The sequence below is a fragment of the Hoplias malabaricus genome, chromosome 12, assembly GCF_029633855.1.
Source record: "Hoplias malabaricus isolate fHopMal1 chromosome 12, fHopMal1.hap1, whole genome shotgun sequence".
NCBI lineage: Eukaryota > Metazoa > Chordata > Actinopteri > Characiformes > Erythrinidae > Hoplias > Hoplias malabaricus.
The window spans coordinates 28,025,333-28,048,702 of record NC_089811.1 but is presented as its reverse complement, the minus strand read 5'-3'; the positions used below and the strand labels follow the sequence as shown (position 1 = coordinate 28,048,702).

At 42.2% G+C, this 23,370-nt stretch overlaps 1 protein-coding gene across 1 annotated transcript; it reads left to right on the top strand.

Moving 5' to 3' along the window:
- The first annotated feature begins 659 nt into the window (after positions 1-659).
- Positions 660-2,111, top strand: sox1a (SRY-box transcription factor 1a). The gene has a single exon (XM_066686320.1). The coding sequence runs from the start codon at positions 988-990 to the stop codon at positions 2,026-2,028; it is 1,041 nt and encodes a 346-aa protein (XP_066542417.1). The 5' UTR covers positions 660-987; the 3' UTR covers positions 2,029-2,111.
- Positions 2,112-23,370: the final 21,259 nt, after the last annotated feature.

Sequence of the window (23,370 nt, the reverse complement as noted above, 5' to 3'; positions counted from 1 at the left end):
ACATCGCTGTTTATACTGTGGAGACGTGAGCAAGTTTCTTTAGAGAGTGAAGTGTCCACAGAGCCCTGTTGCCCCCAACTTCTGTTTTGATCCACACCTGTGCCGTTTGGGAATAATACACACTATAGTGTGTAGAGCTCGAGGTGACACTGCTTCGCTGTTTACTATTTCCGTGTTAGAAACTGGACACGATCTTATTGTAATTAACCACGACGAGTTTTGCTTTATTTCTGAGAGCACACCTTGGTCAGGGGTGTCCTAATATTCACTGAAAGTGCAGTGGGCTTGAAACCACTTGTGTGGACAATGACAAATAAACAGCATGCAGTGACTCTGTGGATGTGAAATGTTTCATTCCGGTGGAAGCCGTGTACACATTTATATCAGAAAAATAAAGCAGCGTTTTTCCAGTGTGAAACTGATGGAGCAGCCCTAAACTGGCAGGCTATCCCGCTATTTAGTTTCCGTTGGAGGGGCGGTGTTGACCCCTGTTGCCCCCCACCCCTCCTACCAGCTCTTTCCTCGCTGGCTACGTCAGCGCGCCGAGCACCATGCAAATCGAGTCTCTTTTCTGGAGCGCCATTGGCCGCCCGCTCATTTTTAATCGCTGTCAAAGCGCATCATATGGCCGCCGCTTTTAACGAGCTCCACAACTCCGCCAGGGAAAGGAGCTCCAATGCGCTTTCAATTAACGTGGACGTGAAGCCGCAGCGGCGCGAAGAAAACAGCACCGAGAACTGCGGGAGGAACAAAAAGCAGCAAGTTTAGAACTCACAGCCCATCGGTCTGGATTAAATTACACCCCCTGCGCTTCTTTTTCTCCACGTCTTTTTCGCTGTCGTTGTTGTGGGTCCCTCCGGGGCTGTCCTCGCTTGTGCCGGGTGTTGTTTCACTGCGCACCTGCTGGAGCTGGGACTATAAGCGGCGGTGGAAAAAAGTTCATGCTCTCTTTCTGCGTTGCCTGAGCAGCCTCCCCCAGCTTCGTGAATGTATAGCATGATGATGGAGACGGACTTGCACTCGCCGGGAGCGCAAAGCGCTGCGCCCACGGCTCAGACGGGCCCCGGCGCTGGCGGCAAGGCGAACCAGGAGCGCGTTAAACGGCCCATGAACGCCTTCATGGTGTGGTCGCGCGGCCAACGGCGTAAAATGGCGCAGGAGAATCCGAAGATGCACAACTCGGAGATCAGCAAACGGCTGGGCGCCGAGTGGAAGGTGATGTCCGAGGCCGAGAAGCGGCCCTTCATCGACGAGGCCAAGCGCCTGCGCGCCATGCACATGAAGGAGCACCCGGATTACAAATACAGACCCAGGAGGAAGACCAAGACGCTGCTGAAGAAGGACAAGTACTCTCTGGCCGGCGGGCTGCTGGGCGGCGCGGGCGGGGGCCTCGGTGTGGGCGTGGGCCCCACCAGCGTGGGCGTGGGTCAGCGGCTGGAGAGTCCCGGCGGTGGCCACGGCGGCTCCGCGGGCGCGGGTTACGCGCACATGAACGGCTGGGCGAACGGCGCGTACTCGGGCCAGGTGCACGCGGCCGCCGCCGCTGCAGCCGCAATGATGCAGGAGGCGCAGCTGGCGTACGGACAGCACCCGAGCAGCGGGAACGCGCACCATCACCATCACCACCATCACCACGGTGGGCACCCGCACCCGCACAACCCGCAGCCCATGCACCGCTACGACATGAGCGCGCTGCAGTACAGCCCCATCTCCAGCTCGCAGAGCTACATGAGCGCGTCTCCACCCGGTTACGGCGGTCTCTCCTACTCGCAGCACCAGAGCTCCAGCGTGGCGTCCATCAGCACGCTCGGCTCGCTCGTCAAATCCGAGCCTGGCGGCGGCGGTGGCAGCCCCCCGGCTAGCGGCCCCGCGCGCGGCCCGTGCCCTGGAGACCTGCGCGAGATGATCAGCATGTACTTACCGAGCGGAGAGTCGGCGGAGAGCAGACTGCACGCGGGCTTACCGCAGCACTACCAGAGCAGCGCCGCCGCCGCCGTTAACGGAACTGTGCCGCTCACGCACATCTGAGACTCGCTGCGGGTAAACCAACTACAGCAAGACAAACAAACTTTAAAACAAACACGCGTCCACAAACACACACACACACACACACACACACACACACACCAAATATGTACCTCTTTTTAGATGGCCATTTATTTACCTTTTTGTATAAAAAAGAAAGAAAAACAGGCTTTTCCGCTGTAACTGAAGGTAAGAATGCTGTTTCAGTTGCAGTTTAGAGGAAAACACAACTGCTCATATCTGTCTCTTTTACGTAAACTTTTTTTTTAAAGAAAACTATCTTCTTTTCTTGCTCTCCATCTTCAGTTCAGATTGACACTCTTTCTGAACATGACCCTCCACCTCACAAGAAAAAAGGAATCCCGCCACTGACTTGATTGATATTTCCTTTCAGACACTGATACCCTTTGTGCAAGTTCATTTTTTAAAGTACGTTCCTAAGATCGCATCTAACGCAAAATGTTTCTGAGAGTTTATAAAGAGTTTCCTGCATAGTACATTTACCAAAACATTTGTATACGTGAGTCTATGTACCTGAATGATGCTGTAATATTTCTTGTAAATTGTGAATAAGTTTTAATATTTCAGAAGACTGGCACGTAACTGCTGCTGTATATAATTTATCAAATGCATTCCTGCCAGCTCGCATCCTGACTTTGCGCTGATTCATTGTCTAAATAAAATTTGGAAGAATGGTACTCTGCTTCTAAAAGGTGTTAGTGCTGTTATTTTGTCCCGAACACACTGTTATTAATATCTGCTCCTGTTTGGCGGAATGATGTACTGACAATAACCACTCCTCTGTTTGAAAGTATTCAGTTAAACTCTCTAATTCAGGGCTGGAGTAAACATATCTACATTATTCAACAAAACTCACTATGAAGCGTTTTTTTAAAGTATTATTATAGTATTTAAAAATATATATAAATACGTATACTGATGGGTACAATCAATTTCATGGCTCTGAAAATTGTACATTATTTGATTAATATATTAGCTTTAAAAATGTGTTTTCTTTTTTAATTGCAATATAGAAAATATCATACAATCCGTTTCCCCTGTATTTTAAATCACACTTTTAGATTAGATTGTTTTAACATAGAGCCCGACGGATCTATACATTAATGCAGTCTGTTTATTTTTTCTCTATAAAAATAACATTTATTAAAGTAACGTTTTGTTGGAAGCCATTATCCACCTGGGCTGGGTTTTCCAGACTTGGCACAATTAAAATCTTCATTAAATGGTGGAGCGAGCGATTGCATTAATCACTCACTCTCCCTGTTAACATTGTCTTAATTCTAGGAAGCTTTCGAGGAAGGGAATAAAACAACAACAAAAACAGCAACAAAACTGAGACTTGCTTTTTTCAAGCCGCGTTTTAAAAACCTGACGCGCGGTGACAGCAGCTCTGTGGGTTTGGATTATATCAGTTTCTCTCATTTTCTGCCGTTGAAGTCGGCGTTTTACAGAAATTCAGAAGATGCTCGCTGAACAGAGGACACGGAATCCACGCTGCCCTTTCACTGACAGTTTCTCAAGGTCAGACAGGCGTCAGTAGCAGTGGAACCCTGCCGCATTCCTGATTTCCCTCAATCTAAATTTTTATAGGCCTTCAACTGACTGGGTTTAAACTACAGTTCATTATTTAAAACTCTTTAACACGTAGTTTAACTTAAACACGAGAGTATGCTTTTTTTAAACGAGCTTTGCTTGTTTCCAAAGAAATATTCAGAGAGCATTTTAAGAGAGCGGTTTAATTGTAACGCGTCATGGACAGACTGAGAGTAAAGGGATATTACAGACGCAGTTGCATTTATTGCAGTTATGACTATGGCTTTAAATTGTATAATAACTAAGTGCAGCCCTGTCCTACAGCTTTGCTGCTGTCTCCACCTGAGGCTAACTGTGCTCCAGTCTGATTTCTGTTCCCTGATGTTCATCTCTGTTTTTTTTTTAAGAGCTGTGCTCTGCTGAATAAGAGAGAGAGAGAGAGAGAGAGAGAGAGAGAGAGAGAGAGAGAGACAGAAGAAAAGTTAGACACAAAGGCACGCGGTAAAAAGCTGCAGACTGTGGCCTGAGGGTCACCCTCAGGGCGAACTGTATCATCTTCATCATCCACATCGTCATCATCATCATCATCATCATTATCCTGCCACAGTGGAGCCGCTTCAGCAACAAGTGTCAGAACCAAGCTGCATTTCATCAGCTCCTTTATACAGCAGGGCTCTCTGACCAAACACACACACACACACACACATTAGAAATTACTCTGAGAAATCCGAGCCGATTCTTGAAACAATCATACACAATTACTTCCCAGCTTTTGAATAGTTGATGTGTTTGTCCATCATCCATTTATTTAACCCTCATTTATAGGGTTTATTAGTGACAGGCGCAGTGTTCTCTGAGAAAACCCGTGGTGTAAATTGACATGATTTTAATCACCTTACATCCACAGAGGTATTGTCAGAAAAGATTGTGTATTATGTGTTATTATGGTGCTGTTGCTGGGGCTTGATTTATTTGTTTACAACCACTCGACAGTTTTAATCATATACCTTTTTTCTGCGCAGAATTCAATATCCACTGTTTTTTGTTGTTGCTGTTTTATATATTTTTTGTTTTGTTTTTTGTTTGGACAATTTTTTTTCATTAAATAATTTTTAAAGTTTTAAATGAATATTTTTTTAAAAGATTCACACGCGCCTAGAACCTCCACATGACGTAAAGCCGTTTAAGTTTTGGTCCATTTTGAAATTTTATTCTGAAAACTATATCCTGGTGTTTGTTGTTGTTTTTAAAGTTTAAAGGAAAAGGATGACCAAGTAACCATTCTGTAATTGGGGTGTGTGTGTATATATATATTTATATATACATACAAACACACACACACACACACACACTTTCCCTCCTCTTATCAGCCGAGGTGAGGGATTGCCCACTCGGCAGCTATTCTGTATTTTTATCAGCCCATGAAAAGCTACACGGATTAGCGCTGAAAACAGAGAAGGCGGAGTACGAGTCACGGCACGTTGCCAGGTTAAAGGGAAATCGTTCTGGTAAATTTAACCAAAATAATTTACCACTCCAGCACAGAGGGGCGGGAAGGGAGTGTGTTGGTGTGTGTGTGTGTGGGGGGGGGGGGGGGTAGGGGGCGACGGGACGGGGTTTTTGGGGGGCGGGTGGAGGTGGGAGGGATGCTGGTGAACCCCAACCAATAAATCGTCTCAGGGGCGCGATGCCCTTATCTTGTAACCACCGATATATTCTGCGTTGGGAAGCCATCAGTGCTGCTGGCTCGCTCGTAAACTCCCGATCTCTTGCACCCGCTGTCCTAAATGGGGATAATTAGCATCACTTTATCACGCCTCTGCATATTTTCTCCCTTCTCCAAAAGAGCCAGCTCGCTGCTATTGGTCGCCGCTCTGTCACAGAAGATTACGGAGACAGATTGCACGGAACGAATGTGCTGAACGAGATTAGGGGGGAATAGAAATAGCAACTGGGCCAATAAATTCCTCGCGAGGGCCTTATCGTGCAATTACACGTTGACATGTTTAACAATCTTGCTGCCTCTTAATCCTGCGCCCTTCCAAGAGGAGAAGATGCTGCACCGCAATTTCTGCAGCAGCAGCCCTCCACTCTGCAGCGGGCCTTTGAGCAGCGCTAATGTGGCTTCGCCTGCGCAGGGCCCTTAAAGAGAGAGAGCCCCCAACTTGCTTCAAACTTTTATTCCACAGCCTTGCCCTCGCTGTATGCGCTCCTGGCCCGGCGTTCGCCTGCGCGCGCTTGTGGATGCGGGGTTTGTTGTTTAGGGACTGGATTTGAATAGATTGCATATTTACCATATAAAAGACAACGTCGTGTACTGGTGTGGGTTCTCGTGCAGATTTATGGAAACTGTCTGTTTGAAGGAACACCTGCTCCAAATCTGGTTGACCCACACCCCCGACGATCACAGAACTCAAACTGTACTCCTCTGACGTACACCTTTTAAAAACATGATACATAAATTAATTCTCGAATGAATTAGACCCCACCGATGTGTCCACCCTTTTCTGTGCATCACGTGGACCCTGGAGCTGCTCTTTACGCTCTAACAGTTTCGCGGAGAATATATCAAAAGAAATGCTCCAAAGGGATTCGGGTTTATTTATTTTCACACTGATTCGCATTCAATTCGGACCTGTTTGGCCTTCAGTAAAACTGCCATTCTGGACAAACCTGGGTTTTATATCAATGATGATATGGTGCTTTTTACTGCCATGAATTAGTGAAGTAAAACTGTTGATGAAATCGGTTCTAAGTGTTCTTTTTCTGTTTCTCGTCCTTGTTCTTCTTCTCCTCCTCCTCCTCCGTCTCTCCCCCTCCTCCACCTCCTCCTCCTCCCCCCATCCCTCTCTGTGCTGCTGTGTGTAGGGATGATTGTGAGAGACTCTGCAGGAATTTGGCAGGTCCTGAGCTCAGGGTTTGGAGAGGCGCCCCACGCTGACTCCCATTCAGGCGTCCAGCGCGCTGTGCGGTGGGGAAGTTTCACTGAGCCGTGCCGTGCTCTCAATAGCTCCACAAAGCTGATTACAAGCCCCAGCGAATTCCTGAAGGGAACGGACAGACACACAGGTGTGCGGGAACCAGGGGCAACCCTTCACATGGAGGGCGGGAGGGGGTCTGTGGGGGGGTTGGAGGGTGGGACCACACAAATAGAAAAACTGTCCGGGGAAGTGGCCAGGGGTTTTTGGTGGGAAAAAGTGTGAGATGGAGGAAAATAGCACGTATTGACGCCTCAGATTCTCTTCCTTGAAGAGAACCCCTTCAGTAAAGCATTATAACCGCACCTGTCCCTCTGGAGACTGCAGATTGTACACTGTTTGAATAGAAAATGTATGCTGTGCACTAAACTCTCACTGCCTTTACGCCGCTAGGGTGGTAACCACACGAGGAGAAGTTGTGTCCAGTTCTATTCATTCCATTACTGTGTTTTATACACTTCAGCATTGTCACTGTTGTGGTACGTTTTGCTGTCACTGGTGGCACCCTCATGGCTTCATTTCTTTACCTTTATTTGGGGAATGTAATTGTACCTTATTCTATTGTAATTGTATTGATTTTATACGCCCAAGTTCATCTCCAGGGCTAATGTTCTCTCATTAATTCTGGAGAAGAGAATATAATGTACCTTTAATGAACACGTCTGGACTTTAAAGCCACCGTCGTAGCTTTAGTGACTAATAATGTACCTCTACCGTAACATTCTGCTGAGAGCGAACGGCCTTGAGACTCATTAAATCTTTAAAGTTTGTAGAGTACTTTAAGACCATGTCAGAAGATGCATCATTGTAGCGATACCTTTGGCAGGGTAACTGTGGATTTTTAAATTGTGTTCATTTTCATCGCGGCTCTTCATCTCCAAGGCGATTTGTCTTTATTTTACACAGCTACAAACTTTCACCTCTCCTTCTGGAGAAGACAATTTAATGTAACTTCAGGGAACACAACTGTGGAACCGTGCACAGTACATTTTGTCTGACAGTGTGCACTGGAGGGTATAGCAACACTGTACCTTGGTGATCATGACTGCACCTGTACAGTCTGTCGGTGCGGAGGCTACTGAGGTGTATTTCAGTCATAGACTTTGTAATTCAGAGATACACTGCGGTTAACTTGTGTCGTGGGCTGTAGGTTAACAGCTATAGCCGTAAAGGCGCCACTAATCCATTCTCTCTGGTCCGCAAAATATACATCAATGGAGCAGACAGCGTATTTAATTAAAGCGGAGTATAACTATCAATTACTGAGGAAAAACAGAGGGTCCCCTAGGAGCGGTAATCAGCACAGCAACAGTCCGCCGTGCGCTCATTACAGCGAACCGCAGCCTGGAATAATAATCACCGCGCATCTGCCTCGCTCCTCGCCTCCCTCCTTCACTGGAGCCGAGCTGTTGTCACTCACAAGTTTACTAACTCCTAATGTGCGCGCAGATTGCTCTATTAGTCGCTTTTGTCGCTCTGTATTTACAATATTGAGCGCTCCAATGTAGCTATAAGCTCCTGTTGTTGAGCGACGCAAGGCGCGAAGAAAAGGGCAGTGATGCAAAAAGAGAAAAGAAAGAAAATACACGTGAAGCTCCAACACTATGAATCGCGCCTCTCTCTCTCTCTCTCTCTCTCTCTCTCTCTCTCTCTCTCTCTGTAATATACTCCGCTTTGAGCGCCACTTTTCACTTTTCCACACGTTTGGGTCCATTGTGGTCAGGCGAGCATCTGGGGCGCCCAGGTTCTGTTTAAATACGGGCACAATATCCCAATTTGTCCGGCTAATTTAATTCCCCAGAACCAGCAGGGGGTAATGGAGGTCACGACTGAACGTATAGCGCAGGGAATTTCAATCAGTTTAGGACTGTCCCACTGCAGATCGCACATTCAGAGAGTTTGTTTCTGTTCGTGGCTCTAATAAACATGGAGATATTGGGAGATCTTGAGCTGCAGTGCGTGTTTCCGTTCTGAGGCTTGCCCTATAGTAATAACCCTAATAATAATGATAATAATAATACTAATAATAATAATAAACCTCTCGGTTAATCCGGTTTAGCTCTGGCCTCACCTGGGTCCTGTCACCCCCGCCATCCTGGTGTGATTAGGGCACAAAAGCGCGCTCCCAGTCCGGCCACGGTAGTCAATCAACCGCAGCGGACTATGCTAATTGAGGGGAAAGGCGAGAGGATGGAGAACAGTGATCTCGATTGTTCGACAAATTTCACAGCTCAGCGCAGCTGCAGGGCACTCTCTCTCTCTTTCTCTCTCTCTCTCTCTCTCTCTCTCTCTCTCTCACACACACACACACACACACACACACACACACACACACACAACCACACACACGCACGTTTGATTCTATGAATTGTGGGGCCATTTAATTTATTTTTGGGGAGACTTACCCTGACATTAGCTGTAATAGCTTAACCCTAACGATACCCTTAACCCTAATCGTGACCTTAATTCCAGCCTTAACCCTTACCATATCACAACCTAAACCCAAAACTCTAACCTTGCCCTTAGACTAAAACATGTCTTAAGCATAAATTATAATTATTACACTTTGGAGAGCAGATTGTGAAATATCCTCAATTTGACTTAGTAAACAGGTGTTGGTCCCCAAAGTGTGATATATACCTAAAACACGGATACACTATTAAACTCACACAAACTTATATTCACTCATTCTCTGTCTGGTCGGTCTCTCTCTCTCTCTCTCTCTCTCTCTCTCTCTCTCTCTCTCTCTCTCTCTCTCTCTCTCTCTCTCCCACACACACACACTCACTCCCTCACTCCAGCACTGCTGTCATTCCTGACACGTGACCTTAAGGAATGTAGACTATGCAGCTTAGCTGCTCCAGCGTTTGAGGAGCTGTCCAGGTGCTGAACTCACCCACCAAAAAAACACTTCCCCCATTTTCACGTCCGATATCACTGTACTGAGGAAGTACACGAAGCACTAGACATTCCTGGTGCACGTGCTTGAAATTCCATTCCAGTCTTTCTTTCCTTTCTCTCATTTTAGAATTGGACAATCGTTTTTATTACACATGCATCTATTATCAGATCGTGGCCTCGGCTAGGTGCCGTGGGTCTAAAGATAATACAGAGCACTTTCACAAACTTGTTTTTAATTATTTTTTAGTTCCAGTTTTAGTTGGTGTCTTCTACTCGGTGCACCCTGAAAAGACCAATTACTATAAATACCAGGGGTCACAGTGTCGCAGTCACACAGCTCCAGGGACCTGGAGGTTGTGGGTTCGATTCCCGCTCCGGGTGACTGTCTGTGAGGAGTTGGTGTGTTCTCCCCTTGTCTGCGTGGGTTTCCTCCGGGTGCTCCGGTTTCCTCCCACAGTCCAAAAACACAAGTTGGTAGGTGGATTGGCGACTCAAAAAGTGTCCGTAGGTGTGTGTGTGTTGCCCTGTGAAGGACTGGCGCCCCCTCCAGGGTGTATTCCTGCCTTGTGCCCAATGATTCCAGGTAGGCTCTGGATCCACCGTGACCCTGAACTGGATAAGCGGTTACAGATAATGAATGAATGAACATGTTGTTTCAATTTGTGTATTAAAAAAAATATATTATATCTAATTTTAATTTCCAAAGAGACAGGATGTTTTAGACAGAGGTCCCTCTTTAGCTGTTCTAGCATTTATAATATATATATATACCAGCCATAATATTAAAGCCACATTCTTGTTTTGCCACTCATTGTAATTTATCAACTCCACAACATATAGGTGCGTTTCATAGTTATGCAAATACAGACAGGACTGGATCACACACATCAGGGCTGCTGGAGTATTTCACCTTGCAGTGTCACTGATGGACTGAGAAAAGTCTACCAACCAAAAATAACCAGGCAAAACCATCCGATGCAGAGTGAATTTTGACAGACAGACAGCAGAGACAGATGAGCTGCTGTCTCTGATTTTACATCTACAAGGTAGACTAATGAGGTAGGGGTGTCTATCAGAGTGGACAGTGAGTGGACACAGTGTTTAAGAACTCCAGCAGCACTGCTGTGTCCGTGTCTGATCCACTCTTACCTGTGCAACATACACTAACACATCACTACCATGTCAGAGCCACCACAGCGCTGTGAATGATCCTCCACCTAAAATCATACCTGCTCTGTGGTGATACTTTAGGGAACCTGACTATTGACATATGTGAAAGAGGGCTAACAAAGTATGCAGAGCAACTGATCAACCGCAGGCCGTAGTTGTGGAACTACCAAGTGCATCTGTACGGTCAGTTTAGCTGGTTAAATGGACAATGAGTGTAGAAACAGTGAGCTTCTTGAAGTTACGGCTGATCTGTGTATAGCATTCGTTCCAGTGGGGTTACATTGGGCTTTATCATTTGTCTTCTGCAAGTCACACTTTGTGTACCTTCCTTAAGGGAAAATTTTGGAGAGATGCTGTAAATGAACAATGTTTGGTTTCCTGGAGGACCTCCAATGGATTACTCCTTAAAGAACTGTCTTTTTGTGAATAAGATATGTGAGAGTAATGGATCATTGTGTGAGTTGTGAATCTCCACATGTTGAGAAGGTTCTACGCAAATTAAATGTGCTAGAACCATATAGTTCAAGCTATACGATAAACCCTTTTCCATGTGGTCTGATATCCCAATGTGCCTGAATCTACCTTGCCGCTAAATGAATGATCACTGTGTAAGCTCAGATAAAAAGCTTATTTCCCTTTGTCTCTGATATATAGCTAAAAGAGAGCTGTAGCACTTTAATATGTAATGATACAAAAACATGTTGTGGCTCTCTGCCATTTCACACCATTTCAGTTTGAATCAAACAAGAATAAACAAAAACGCTGTAGCCTATAAACAGAACGAATGACAACTGTAAATGACTTTTTCCTCATATCTCGTCTGACCCATCTCACAAGGTAAACTTCGGCTCAGCGGGGGTCAGCAAATGGGTTTTTGAATTGTTTGTTGTGTTAGGGCCCCACTGCGTCTGTGTATTTTCTGATAGGGGGTAAACTTTAGTTGTGTCTGATTGTGTTGTGCTTTTACATCTGAAAGAAGGAGAGAGATGGAGAGAAACAACAATAAAAGAAGTTGATGTTTATGGATTGGTCATTGATTTTGTGGTGTCCATCTTTTTTGGGTTCACTGCCAAAAGGGGGAGGAGGGTGGTTAGTGGAGGAGTGGAGTCGAGCAGAGGGTGTTGGAGTCCACGTGGACAGTGGCTGACAGCAGGAGCTCCTGCCCCGAGGCCGCTTGGCCCCTGAGGGCAGAGGAGTTGGGGATGATAATCACACACCCCACTGAGTGTTATTACTTAAAGACTGTGCTGGGATGAAATGACATTGTAATGGGAGGGTATTTTACGCCCCGATTTTCAAGGCACTGACTGGGTACTCTTGCTTTTTCACCTTACCTCAGGCTCTTTTCTTTCTTTCTCTCTCTCTCTCTCTCTCTCTCTCTCTCTCTCTCTCTCTCTCTCTCTCTCTTTCTCTCTCTTCTTTCCTCTTTCACTCACTCACTTTTACCCACTATCATTCATTTCTGTTTTTTCCATCTTTTCATGCTGCAGTTTCTATCTAGCCTTCCTCTCGTTCTTTCTTGTCCTCTCATTCTATCATTCTTCCTTTACCTATGCCAATTTGTCCCTCTCTCATTCCCTCTTTCTTTGTTTCTCTTTTTCTCATTTACTCCTCTCCCCTCTCTCCCACTATTTCTCTCTATTTTTCTGTTCGTTCTTTTGTCTGAGTACATACACCAGAGAGTCTTTCATGCGCGCACGGTGCACAGGTTTCTGGCTCACTTCAGAGAAATCCAAAGAATCATTTTTGTTCTGTTGGTGATGATTAAATGAGACTGAGTGTGTCTGTGTGTTACGGCACCTTCCGACACTCAGTGCTCCCTCTCCTCTCAGCCTCAAACATACACTTCCTGCCTGGCTCTGAGTCGGCTGCACAGGTACAGGCACACCGACACACACGGAGCAAAACTTGTTCCGTAATGTATATTCCTCCACTGGGATTTTGAATTGAATTTTCTGAACGTGTGTGTACTGAAACCAGTGGAAAGTGTCATGGCTTTGGTATCTATGGTACATGTGTTATCAGGAAAATATTGTTTCACTGCATATCAGCAAGCTGTGTGTACACCTCTCAAATGTTTCAAACCATCTATCAGCCACTCACCCATATACAGAGTATCATGTAGAAGTATTCAACCCTCCTGGATTATTAGATCAATCATCAAATTAATCTGGATTACAAATACCATTGAAATTCATATATTTTCAGTATATTTACTGCAAAGCATTATGCTCTTAAAGTATGTTTTCAAAAATTCTGTATTTATCAACAGAACAAAAATAACTGAAATGTGTTGTGCATGATTAGTCAATTAATTTCAGACTAGTTCTGGGCAGATCCACCATCTGCTGCAATGACACGTCAAGTGAGCTGATGTAAGTTACTACCAGCTATGTTTGGAAAACTGGGAGTTGTGTTGGCCCATTGTGTACCATTGTGTACTGCAGCTTTGATCAGGAAACTGTTAAACACTCAGCTATTATTGACCAACTGCTCTTGTGTTGCTTGGCCTTGTGCTTGGGATCTTTGTCCTGCTGAAGTTTTCTCACATTCTCAGTTTTCTAGCAAATCAAAGCAGGTTGTCTAGAAGTATCTCTGTAGATTTTACACCATCCATCTGTCCTTCAGTTTTAATATGAGACTGACCAGTTGTACTTACACTAATAAATGTGCTTTTTCATGAAAAAAAACATAACTGCTTTAATTAAATGAAATCAAGTGGCTTTGTTGTCATTTCAGCCACATACAAGTATTGTGAAGGCGAGATAAAAAATACTCTGCAATGGTGTGACACAACACTACACAATACTCATAAATTGCAAAAGTGCAAATTCAGGAGCATAAAAACATACAGTAAGTACAATAAATATGAAAGACCAGGCACAATGCACAGAAGGGAGCAATTTTAAATGAATACTTTTCAGTTTTAAATTAAATTTGACACAACAAAAAATACCAGTTTGTCATTTAAACCCCATGTAAATCTTATGAATTTTAAGAGAATAGAATATTTTCAAAAAGAAAGTGCAAAAAAAACCCCAACAATGTAATTGCACTTGCAATCAGAATGATACACATCTTAAGCAATCTTAATAATGTGCAACTTTGTCTAATATATAGTTAGTAAAATGTAAACTCACAAAATATATGTGAGTTATATTTGGTTATGAGGTTTTTTTTTAACTATTAGCCATTAGAAAATATGGCTTTAAAGGAATCAGAATTGATTATAAAAGTTTCTGATCAGTGCAGCTCTAATGTCAGTGTGTGAGTGAGTAGTCTCTGGTTTGCAGTGATCACCTCCTAGTGAGTGTAAGTCCGCGCTCATAGTGTGTGTAATAAGTAGTTTCCTGCCTAATTGTTCCTAGTCTTACATATGGTAGGACTCCCTGGGTTCACACACAAAGGCTCGTTAGCTCTGCTGGTCATTTTCCTCTTGGACTTAAAAATGCTTTGAGAGACAGCACTACCCTCAAGCAAATCAGACTGACCAGCAATCATTTAGAGAGAGAGAGAGAGAGAGAGAGAGACTTTTCCAGGTTTACTCATTATAACACAAAGTATAGCTTAACTGTTTTAAAAAAACAAACACACACATACACAAAGTACACCAAATAATCTCTCTAGTGCAACCCAAAGTCAAAAAGAAATTTGCTGACATCTTCTACAGTGTGATAAAATCTATTATAAATATTTATTTTATGAAAATAATTATAAATATTTATGTTGTTATGTACTATATAATATACTGAATTAGAAGTAAAAAAAAAAAGGTATCACTCATTCAAAAAGTGGCAAATTGTTGGTCTGTCAGAATGTTTGATTTGGCTTCACAGAAAATGACAATTTACTCCCCACCTTGTCCACTGACAAAATATTATGACCTCCTACTTGCTTCTACATTCATTGTACATTCTCTCAGCTCCACTGACCATACAGGCGCAAGACGGCCATTAATCTGTTGCTCTGCTAACTTTGTTTGCCCATTTTCAACCTGTTGTTTAATGGTCAGGACCCTTACAGGACCACTACTGAGCAGGTTTGATTTGGATGATGTGGGATGATCTCAGTGTGGGAAACAACCAGTGACCAGTGGTGAAGGACCAAACAATAGCAAATGCAGAATGTGCAACAACAGCTTAGCTACTGTCTCTGACTTTCCATCTATAAAGTAGGCAAGCAAGGTAGGGAGGTGTAACCGAGTGAACAGTGCATGGACACAGTGTTTAAAAACTGTGGGGTCCATAATTTTATAGTATCACTAAGTGTTCCTATACGGACAGTGGAGTTGAGAGAATGAACAGTGAGTGTAGAGGCAATGAGATGTTCATAGTGTTATGACTGGTCAGTGTATACATTATAAAAAGGCTGGAACCATTACCTTTTCTTTGAATCATTTGGGAACTGAAGATACTAATTGTTACAGTTTTGCAGGTGAAATGTTTTGCCCATTCTTGCAGTATATAGGAATTAAGCTGTTCCAAAGTCTGTGGTCACCGTCATCAGATTCTTCTATGATGTGCCAAACATTTTCAATAGGAGACCGATCTGGACTGCAGACAGGTCAGTCAAGCACACACACTCTATTTCTGTTAATAAAACACTGTTTTAACTCTTTAATCCTGGGAAATAAACATGATCATGATGACAACATATGTCTCTCCAAAATAGCAATATAATGATACCATCACATATATGCAGATAACCCATGCTGTGGGCAATTTTTCTCAAAATCAAACTGAAACTGGACTCATCTGATCACAGAACACTTTTCCATGGTCTTTCTGTCAGTCTCAGATGACTCAGTGCCCAGGGAACTCACTTTTTTGTTTTGTTTTGTTTTGTTTTTTAACAAATTAATATATGGTTTCTGCTTTGAATAATACCGTTTCAGCTGCATGTTTTGATGCAGTTGTGGACTGTGTTAAGTGAGAATGATTTTCTGAAGTCTCCCGAGTCCATGTGCCAGTGTCCATCACGGCATCAAAACGGTTTCTCCAGTGATTCCTTGAAGCTCTTCATGGAACGATAGATGATGAAAGATCATCTTTCATGAATCTTGCACTGAATTATGTTCTGTTTGAACTGTTAATCAATTTCTAATGAGTCTGATATAAAGTGATGAGCAACAAGCTGTTGTTGCTCTTAAAGACTGAGCCTTTGGTGAATGCTCCTTTTATCTTTTATATTCACCTATGTGTAGTATAATGCCTCAGAAGTGTTTTCTATTAACCAATTTTTTATAAATGAATTTCCTATAAACATTTTAGCCTTTATTTCGATCCTATTCTCTCTTTCACTCTGTCTGTCACTTTCTCTCAAACACACATACACACACACACACACACACACACACACACACACACTGTAAAAATACTGTGTAATTTACAGTAAATAAATTGCACCTTATCTATCAATAAAATATCATCATTACATTGTATTATAGTGTACAGATTTTTACAATAATTTAACTGTAAATTAAATCACAGCACAGAAAAGAGTTAATAGTACCTATTGTGAATGTATCGTATATGGGATATTCCTGAATATTATTCTGGATATATTTCAGAGCTAAAGGTTACAAAAAATACCAAAGTAAATTTCATTGAATTTCATTCAAGCGTTTCCTTTTTAACAAATGACAATTTTTGTGAAGGTCAGCTCGGTTGCACATACTTCGTTGGATTCAGCTATATAGGGATGTTTACTGAGGGATGTGTGTGTGTGTGTGTGTGTGTGTGTGTGTGTGTGTGTGTGTGTGTGTTTGGTCAGAGAGCCCTGCTGTATAAAGGAACTGATGAAATGAATGGAACAATTGTATAAAGGACTGATCCTCATAGCTCATTGTTTATATCTCAGTTTTCTAATGTATCTAATGAAATCTTGTATGTGTTTAATGTTGTAGAGCGTAAAACTAATTTTTTTTCTAGTTTCACTGCAGAGGGAACAGGGAATTTTAGGCTAGATTGTTTTTAAATTACACAAGAAATTTAAAAAAACTAAATAGAATTAATGCCAGCCCCCAGAATTCAAACCAAAATTCAATAGTTGTGTCCAAAACTGTGTCCTATATCCAATATACGCTACAATAGAAAACCTTTTGTTTGTGAATGATTTCAGAAATAAAGACAGGTGAACCCATTACTGTGCAATAGTAGGTTGCAACACATAACAAAGAATTAGATCTATCGATCATGAAGGGACATTATAAACTATGTTGAAAATAATTAAAACTAGATTGTGTTTAGTCCGACATTACTTTTAAATAACATAAATATGCTTACCGTCCAGATAAATAACACTTTTTATTATATACTTCATACTGGATGCACAGTACTTAATACAACTATCCAGATATAATATCAATATGATCTAATATGTAGTTATATTGTATGTATGTATGTAAACATCATATATAATGTATCCTCATTTGTATTGTATATATGCAATGCCTTTACTTATGGCTGCACTATGTACGTTGGGCCAGTTTGGAGAATTGGTGACCGGTTTGATGGATTTATTTAATTGCACAAAACATGTAAAAGAATGTGAGTTGTACTGCGTTCTATTTCCCCTGGATTTATTGCATGATGACTTCAGGTCATGGAGCTGTTACCACCTCTGGAAAGATACTCTGATGTTTAATCTGTTCTTACCTTCAGCTCTGTCACTCTCCCTTTTATCTCGCCTGCTCTCCACATCAACATTGCTTTGACCACTGGTGATGTTACAGAGGACAACTGGGTTTGCCGTACCACTATTCCTTATTCTGTGATATATTCCTCTTTCCATTCGCTGACTTTCATTGCTGTATATATCCTCACTGGGAGCCATGTTTGGAGCTTATGTGTGTGATCTGAATACATAAAGACATTATGGTCTTAAAAACACCTAACAACTGCAGCATTTTCAGTTTGTTAAATTTTTCAGTTTTTACCAACTGATCCTATATACTGCAGATTTAATCATTTATTCCAGTGTTTTATATAATCCTCAATTCCTAAACCTTGTATTGTCCTTTAAGTTTTAAACAGATTAATCATATTGTAAATATATCCAGATATATTGATGTTTTGACTCTGGGTTTTCTGCAAAGCCAGGAAGTATATGTGAGCAAACTCACAGTTCTCTCTCTCTTACATGCACACACACACACACACACACACACACACACACACACACACACACACACATGCACGCACGCACACACACACTCACACACACACACACACACACACACACACACACACACATGCACACACGCACACACACGCACGCACAAATGCATCTCCATTATTTTGGAGTGAAAATGCTACTTATTATGGCCCATTACCAGTGTTGAATCATGCACCTTCTGCTCTTTATGGTCTCATTGTTGGCTTCTTAGGAATCAGCCCAAACGTATCGCACTGACCCAGCAGCTTTAATGTGGCCAGAACAAAGAGAGAGTGATGTTACTGGCCTTGAGGCTGACCCTAGATAAACAGGTAGATGGTTGAGATATGGGCAGCTCAGTGAACACGGCAGCTGGGTTAAAGCTGCACTGCTCCTCTGCTTCCTGAGCTGCTAATGTGGCATCGTTTCTCAGCAGGGTTAAAGACAAACTGTCAATCCTCACTGAGGCACCCAGCCAACAGCTGACACACACATGCCAAAACAGCTAATCCCTTTAGAGAGCCAGCAGAGAAATCTTTTACGTATACACTATACGTCTTATGCAAACAAAAATAAACACACAATTCAAGATGTATAAGCTCTCTCTCTCTCTCTCTCTCTCTCTCTCTCTCTCTCTCTCTCTCTCTCTCTGTCTCTCTCTGTCTCTCTGTCTCTCTCTCTCTCTCTCTCTCTCTCTTCTCTTCTCTCTCTCTCTCTCTCTCTCTCTCTCTCTCTGTCTGGCTCTCTCTATCACACACACACACACACACACACACACACACAGGTTCGGTGATATCATCGCAGTATGTGATTATTCTAAGTAGAAGAGATTAGGTTAATGAGAGGTCAAGGGGTGACGATAAAAAACAGCGAATGTGTTTCCTCTGTTTGTCACTGATAGCTCTTGCTACTGCTGACCTTTGAACTAACCTACACTGAGAAATCAGTAACACACACACACACACACACACACATGCCCTAAGCTGGCTAAATTACAAACCTGATTTGTAGCCATTGGTTTTGTAATGAATAGCAGAAATATATCTCGTACTGATAAAGCTAAAGAGGACCCATTTGTAACAGTGGTCTTTATATACGAATAAATTTGATGAGACTGCACTAGCATGGTCAATGTGTGTAAGACTGATCTTTCCAGTACCAGTATTGAAACACTTTTACCTTTTGACCCACACTTGGCTTCCTTTTTGTTGTAAATGCCCAAGATCTGCTCTTTCTTTCTGTAATGTTGCTCTCCATTTAAAGAGCCCCATGTAAAGCTGGACTATAGGGGCTCTTGATATAAAGCTAGTTTGATCTCTATTTTTATTTTCTTGTTATACGAGCTTTAGAAGTATTTGTTCAGGGGTTCTTTAGTAAAAGCAATTGTTATATTCATACAGTTCTAGTGCAGAAGTCAGAGATCACTTTTTATATTTATTTTATATTTTGTCAATATAAAATAAGTGCAAGTCATTCATTTTTCAGCCTGATTTTTCTGCCTCTAATTTTTTTTCCATTTCTGAAAGTAGAGATGTAGCCACCCAATCCAAGGTCTCTTGTTAAACAGAAGACTTTAGGCTCACCTGCAGCTACTTCAGAACATTATATGTTCTATTGCTGATGCCTTTTCATTTAGATTATACAGGACAAGCTGAAAACAACTGTGTCAGTGATGGATGCATTTTAAAGAAGCTGCATTCAGGCATTGGAAAAAGTACTTGTGTACTTTTGGACATCGAGGCCTGTTCCTTGGACAGAAAATAAGTCTAGTCATGGGCTATATTTTCCCTTAAGTCGAAGATCCATCAAAATGCTGTGGAGTCCAAGAGTAGGTATAATCCCTGTCCGGGAAGCTGGCCCATGGCATATCAGTAAACATACATCAAGCATATGTCCATAAAATTCATGTGATAGATATATCATAAATGTTTCCAGGAAATTTAAATATGACAGAATGGTTTTGATGTGGTCACAGTCTTCTGGGTCTTGATACAGTCACAGTTGTAAAACGCAGAGCTCCTATTGCCCTTCTGTTTCATCACTATCACTCCTACCATACCAAAAGCAGCTGGAAATCACACACAAATTCACAGCAGAGCACATGCGTCACTAAGGCATTACTAATCCACCTTTTCCACACCTCAGTCCACTGACCCCAGTTTTCCATTCAGTGAGCTCGAAAAGTGACTCCATCTTGAAATATGTCCATGGGCATGAACACCGCCAAGCTAAGATTGTGTCATGTCCATGGGTTTGAAGTCTTCTTTCTCCAGCATTGCTTGAAAGGAGTAGATCAATTTCTAATAAACTTCTTCAATAGCACAGTTTTGCCTTTCAATGGCTGCTTTGAAAAGCTCCAGTTAGCATTTAGCAAGACAGACAGCGAGTGAAGGATGATTACAGAGATGTACACCCCTGAAGGTCACCATTCAAGCATAATAAACAGCACATTGAAACTCCACCTGAGCTCACATTTGGGTGTTTATGAAAACTTATTGATCTCAGAATAATTGTCCTGTCTGATCGTTATATTTTAGAGGGAGAAAATAGTTGTGCGTCCTTTTAAAAGCAAAAGATAATTGGAATAGTGAAATATCAGTGAGGAGCTGCATCTGATATAGCATGGATGGGTCTCTTTAAAGAGCATTTAATCACATTAAAATAACTCATGTCAGTATTTTCTTATTTGATTGATTTTGCTAATTGCTTGGCTGCTGGAGAGACCTTGTTTTTATAGCGTTGCAATACTTTTTTTTCCTTTTCTTCTTTTTTTTTTTTTTTTTTTTAAAGTTTACAAAGCCCTCATCCCTGTATCATTCAAGTCCTTAAAGCCATTCAAATGGGTTGAACATTTCTTGTGGACCAATTTTCTGTTCATAGAGTAAGCTGGAACTAAATTACACTATCAATTTAAGATGAAAATGTAGCCCTGTTTACTCCGATGAATTTACTGTCATTTTCTGGCTCAAGCATCTATTTGCAACCCTTGTATGATTATTTACATCGGAGGAATGTCAGTAAATACAGTGTAATTGTGAACAGTGATCCCAAAAGAGAGTGATTAATTTGTGCATGATTTGCATTGGGATTACGGCTGATATTCTAATGACGTCTTACCATCCTCATATTGTAATAACATGCTTAAATGATTGCTATGAATCCAGCAGCCTTTTCCTCGCCTGTAATTTTCTCTGTTTATCTTCCTGTGTAATTCTTTTAATGTCAACTGAAAAGTGTGATCACTGAAAGGCATGTCAACTGAGAGCGCAGTAACATTTTAATAGAGGAGAGAGCAGCTAACAGTCATTTGAGAAATTATTGCCATCTCAGATGACACTATTTGGTGATAAAAGTAAGGGTGGACTATTTGGAGTTCAATTGTGCTTTCTGCACAGACTGTAAAGTAAGGTGTTATTTGCTTTCAGAGCTGTGTAATCTCAGGTGAACTGTTATAATGGGATTATGGGGATGCTGCCGTTGAACCCGGCTCGGCCCTCTCCCCGCTCACTCCAGAGAGACGCACAGTTATCACACAACAGCAGATTGTTTTGAACTACTTATATGAAAAAAAAAAACCAGCGTCTGAAGACGGATGCACTCGTGCCAGAGTGCGGCAGTGTTAAGTGCATGGTTGTTCCCGTTGTTTTATTTAGCATCTGCAGAATTCCCAGCATAGTTAAGGTGCTTTAGAAGAGGATTAACTGTTGCTGGCACCAACGAGCAAGCCTCGCAGATTTCCCTCAAGCAAGAAAAGACAAAGAAGAGAGGGAAAGAGGAGAAGAAAAAGAGGCAGAAAAGGCAAAGGGAAACCACAATAACAAGTTGTATAAACAAGACCTGAGAGAGTGAGAGACAGGCAAAGGTGTAGCGAGACAACTATTATTCCTAAAGGAGCACTGGAGTAGGCTTTCACTTTCCTGCCTATTACTTCAGATGCTCTCTCTCTTCTCTCTTTTCTCATTCCCTTTCCTTACTTTTTCAATTTTTCTTCCTCACTCTCTCTTCTTCCTATACTGTCTTTCTCTCTATTGTCTTTTGCTTCTTTTTCCCCCTCCGTATCTCTCTGTGTATCTTTCTCTTGCCACTTGCCCCCCCCCCATCCCCCTGGGTTCTCGTTTAGTGCTCCTATTCCCCTCCAGTCACTGTTGAGTTACACTCTTTGTGTAGATCAGTCACGACCTCAGACAGGGGAGCTTTTGGACACGCTGAAGCTCTGCGTCTCTCTCTCTCTCCTGCTCTCGCTGCTCGATTTTCCAGTTATGTCCTTGGTGGCACTCCCTAATGATCTCTCTTCTGTTGTGTCATTTTTTAATTAGAACAGCGAGGGGCAAAGGACCCCTACAACCAATTATCCACTCACTCAGACACATCATGGGAATGCTCTTTGATACTTTCATTTCGTAAGTAATATTTGTGAATAAAACCAATTACACCTGAGTGACTTGTAAGAATGCAAGAAGAAGTCTGCTTTTAATAACTTATGCGACACAAGTCTCAAATCAAGAAATCTTCCTACGTCTTTGTTTTTTTTAAAGACTAAATATAGTTTTACCTTCTCTGAATAAGTGAGACACACTTTGAAGTCGGCATGTCCATGAACTCGGTGACTAATATGTGCCACAATGTATGAGACCATGATATATTACTGCTTGTACTTTTCAGTATGTACAGTTCAGTTATGTTTGAATATGCATATGACATGTGTTTATACATTTATACTTCTTTTCTGCCAGTGTGCATTTCTCATTGGACTTCTTATGCAATAGATATAACATTTTTATATTTGCCTGTTATTACTTTTTCAGGAATTCACATCTTCACCTTTTCTATTAAGAGTTAATAAGCTAATATCTTGGATTGTTTCCACTAGGGCTCATTTATTTCACATGTATTAAAAAGCAAACAAGAAGTTTGAAATATAACCATTTTACATCTTATTAATAGTTTTGTTTTGTAGTATTTTATATTTCTATCAAGTCTAAAGATTATCATTATATTTCACATTGCAGAATGTCATCACTGCGAATTCAGGAGGCCTTCACTAAACCACATGAAGCCTGGACCAACGACTTCAAATGTATGAACTGGCAGCAGTATCAACAGCTGTTTCATTGGCTGAAGGAGGGAAGAGACACTGGACTGTCCCAAAACCACACAGATGACCTTGGGAATGAAGGCCCGTCCTATTTTTCTCTGCCAAATGTGCTCTCCCAGGCCTTGCATGGCTCAGCTGGGATTTGACCAGGCTTAATTACTTTAGTCTATTAAAAATGAAAGGTGTATGTGACGTCCAGATCCTTACAGAAAGGCAGACCATGTCTCTGTGCTTATCAAGATGATTATCTAAAGTGGAGGAAATGTCCAGGTCAGTTCTTACAGTATCAGCTGTTGTAATATCCCAAACCTTTTTGCATTAGGATACTGTATTAGTACCCAGCACTAATTGTGGATGTTGTTATTGATGTTGTATTGACAGATACTGTAAGGTTTGTCTGGGCTGCTCTGCTGTGGCTCTGGTAAGGTGCCCTGTTTCAGGCACAGTGGAAACCAGATCCGGCCTGTTCACAGAACTGCACACAAAAGCACT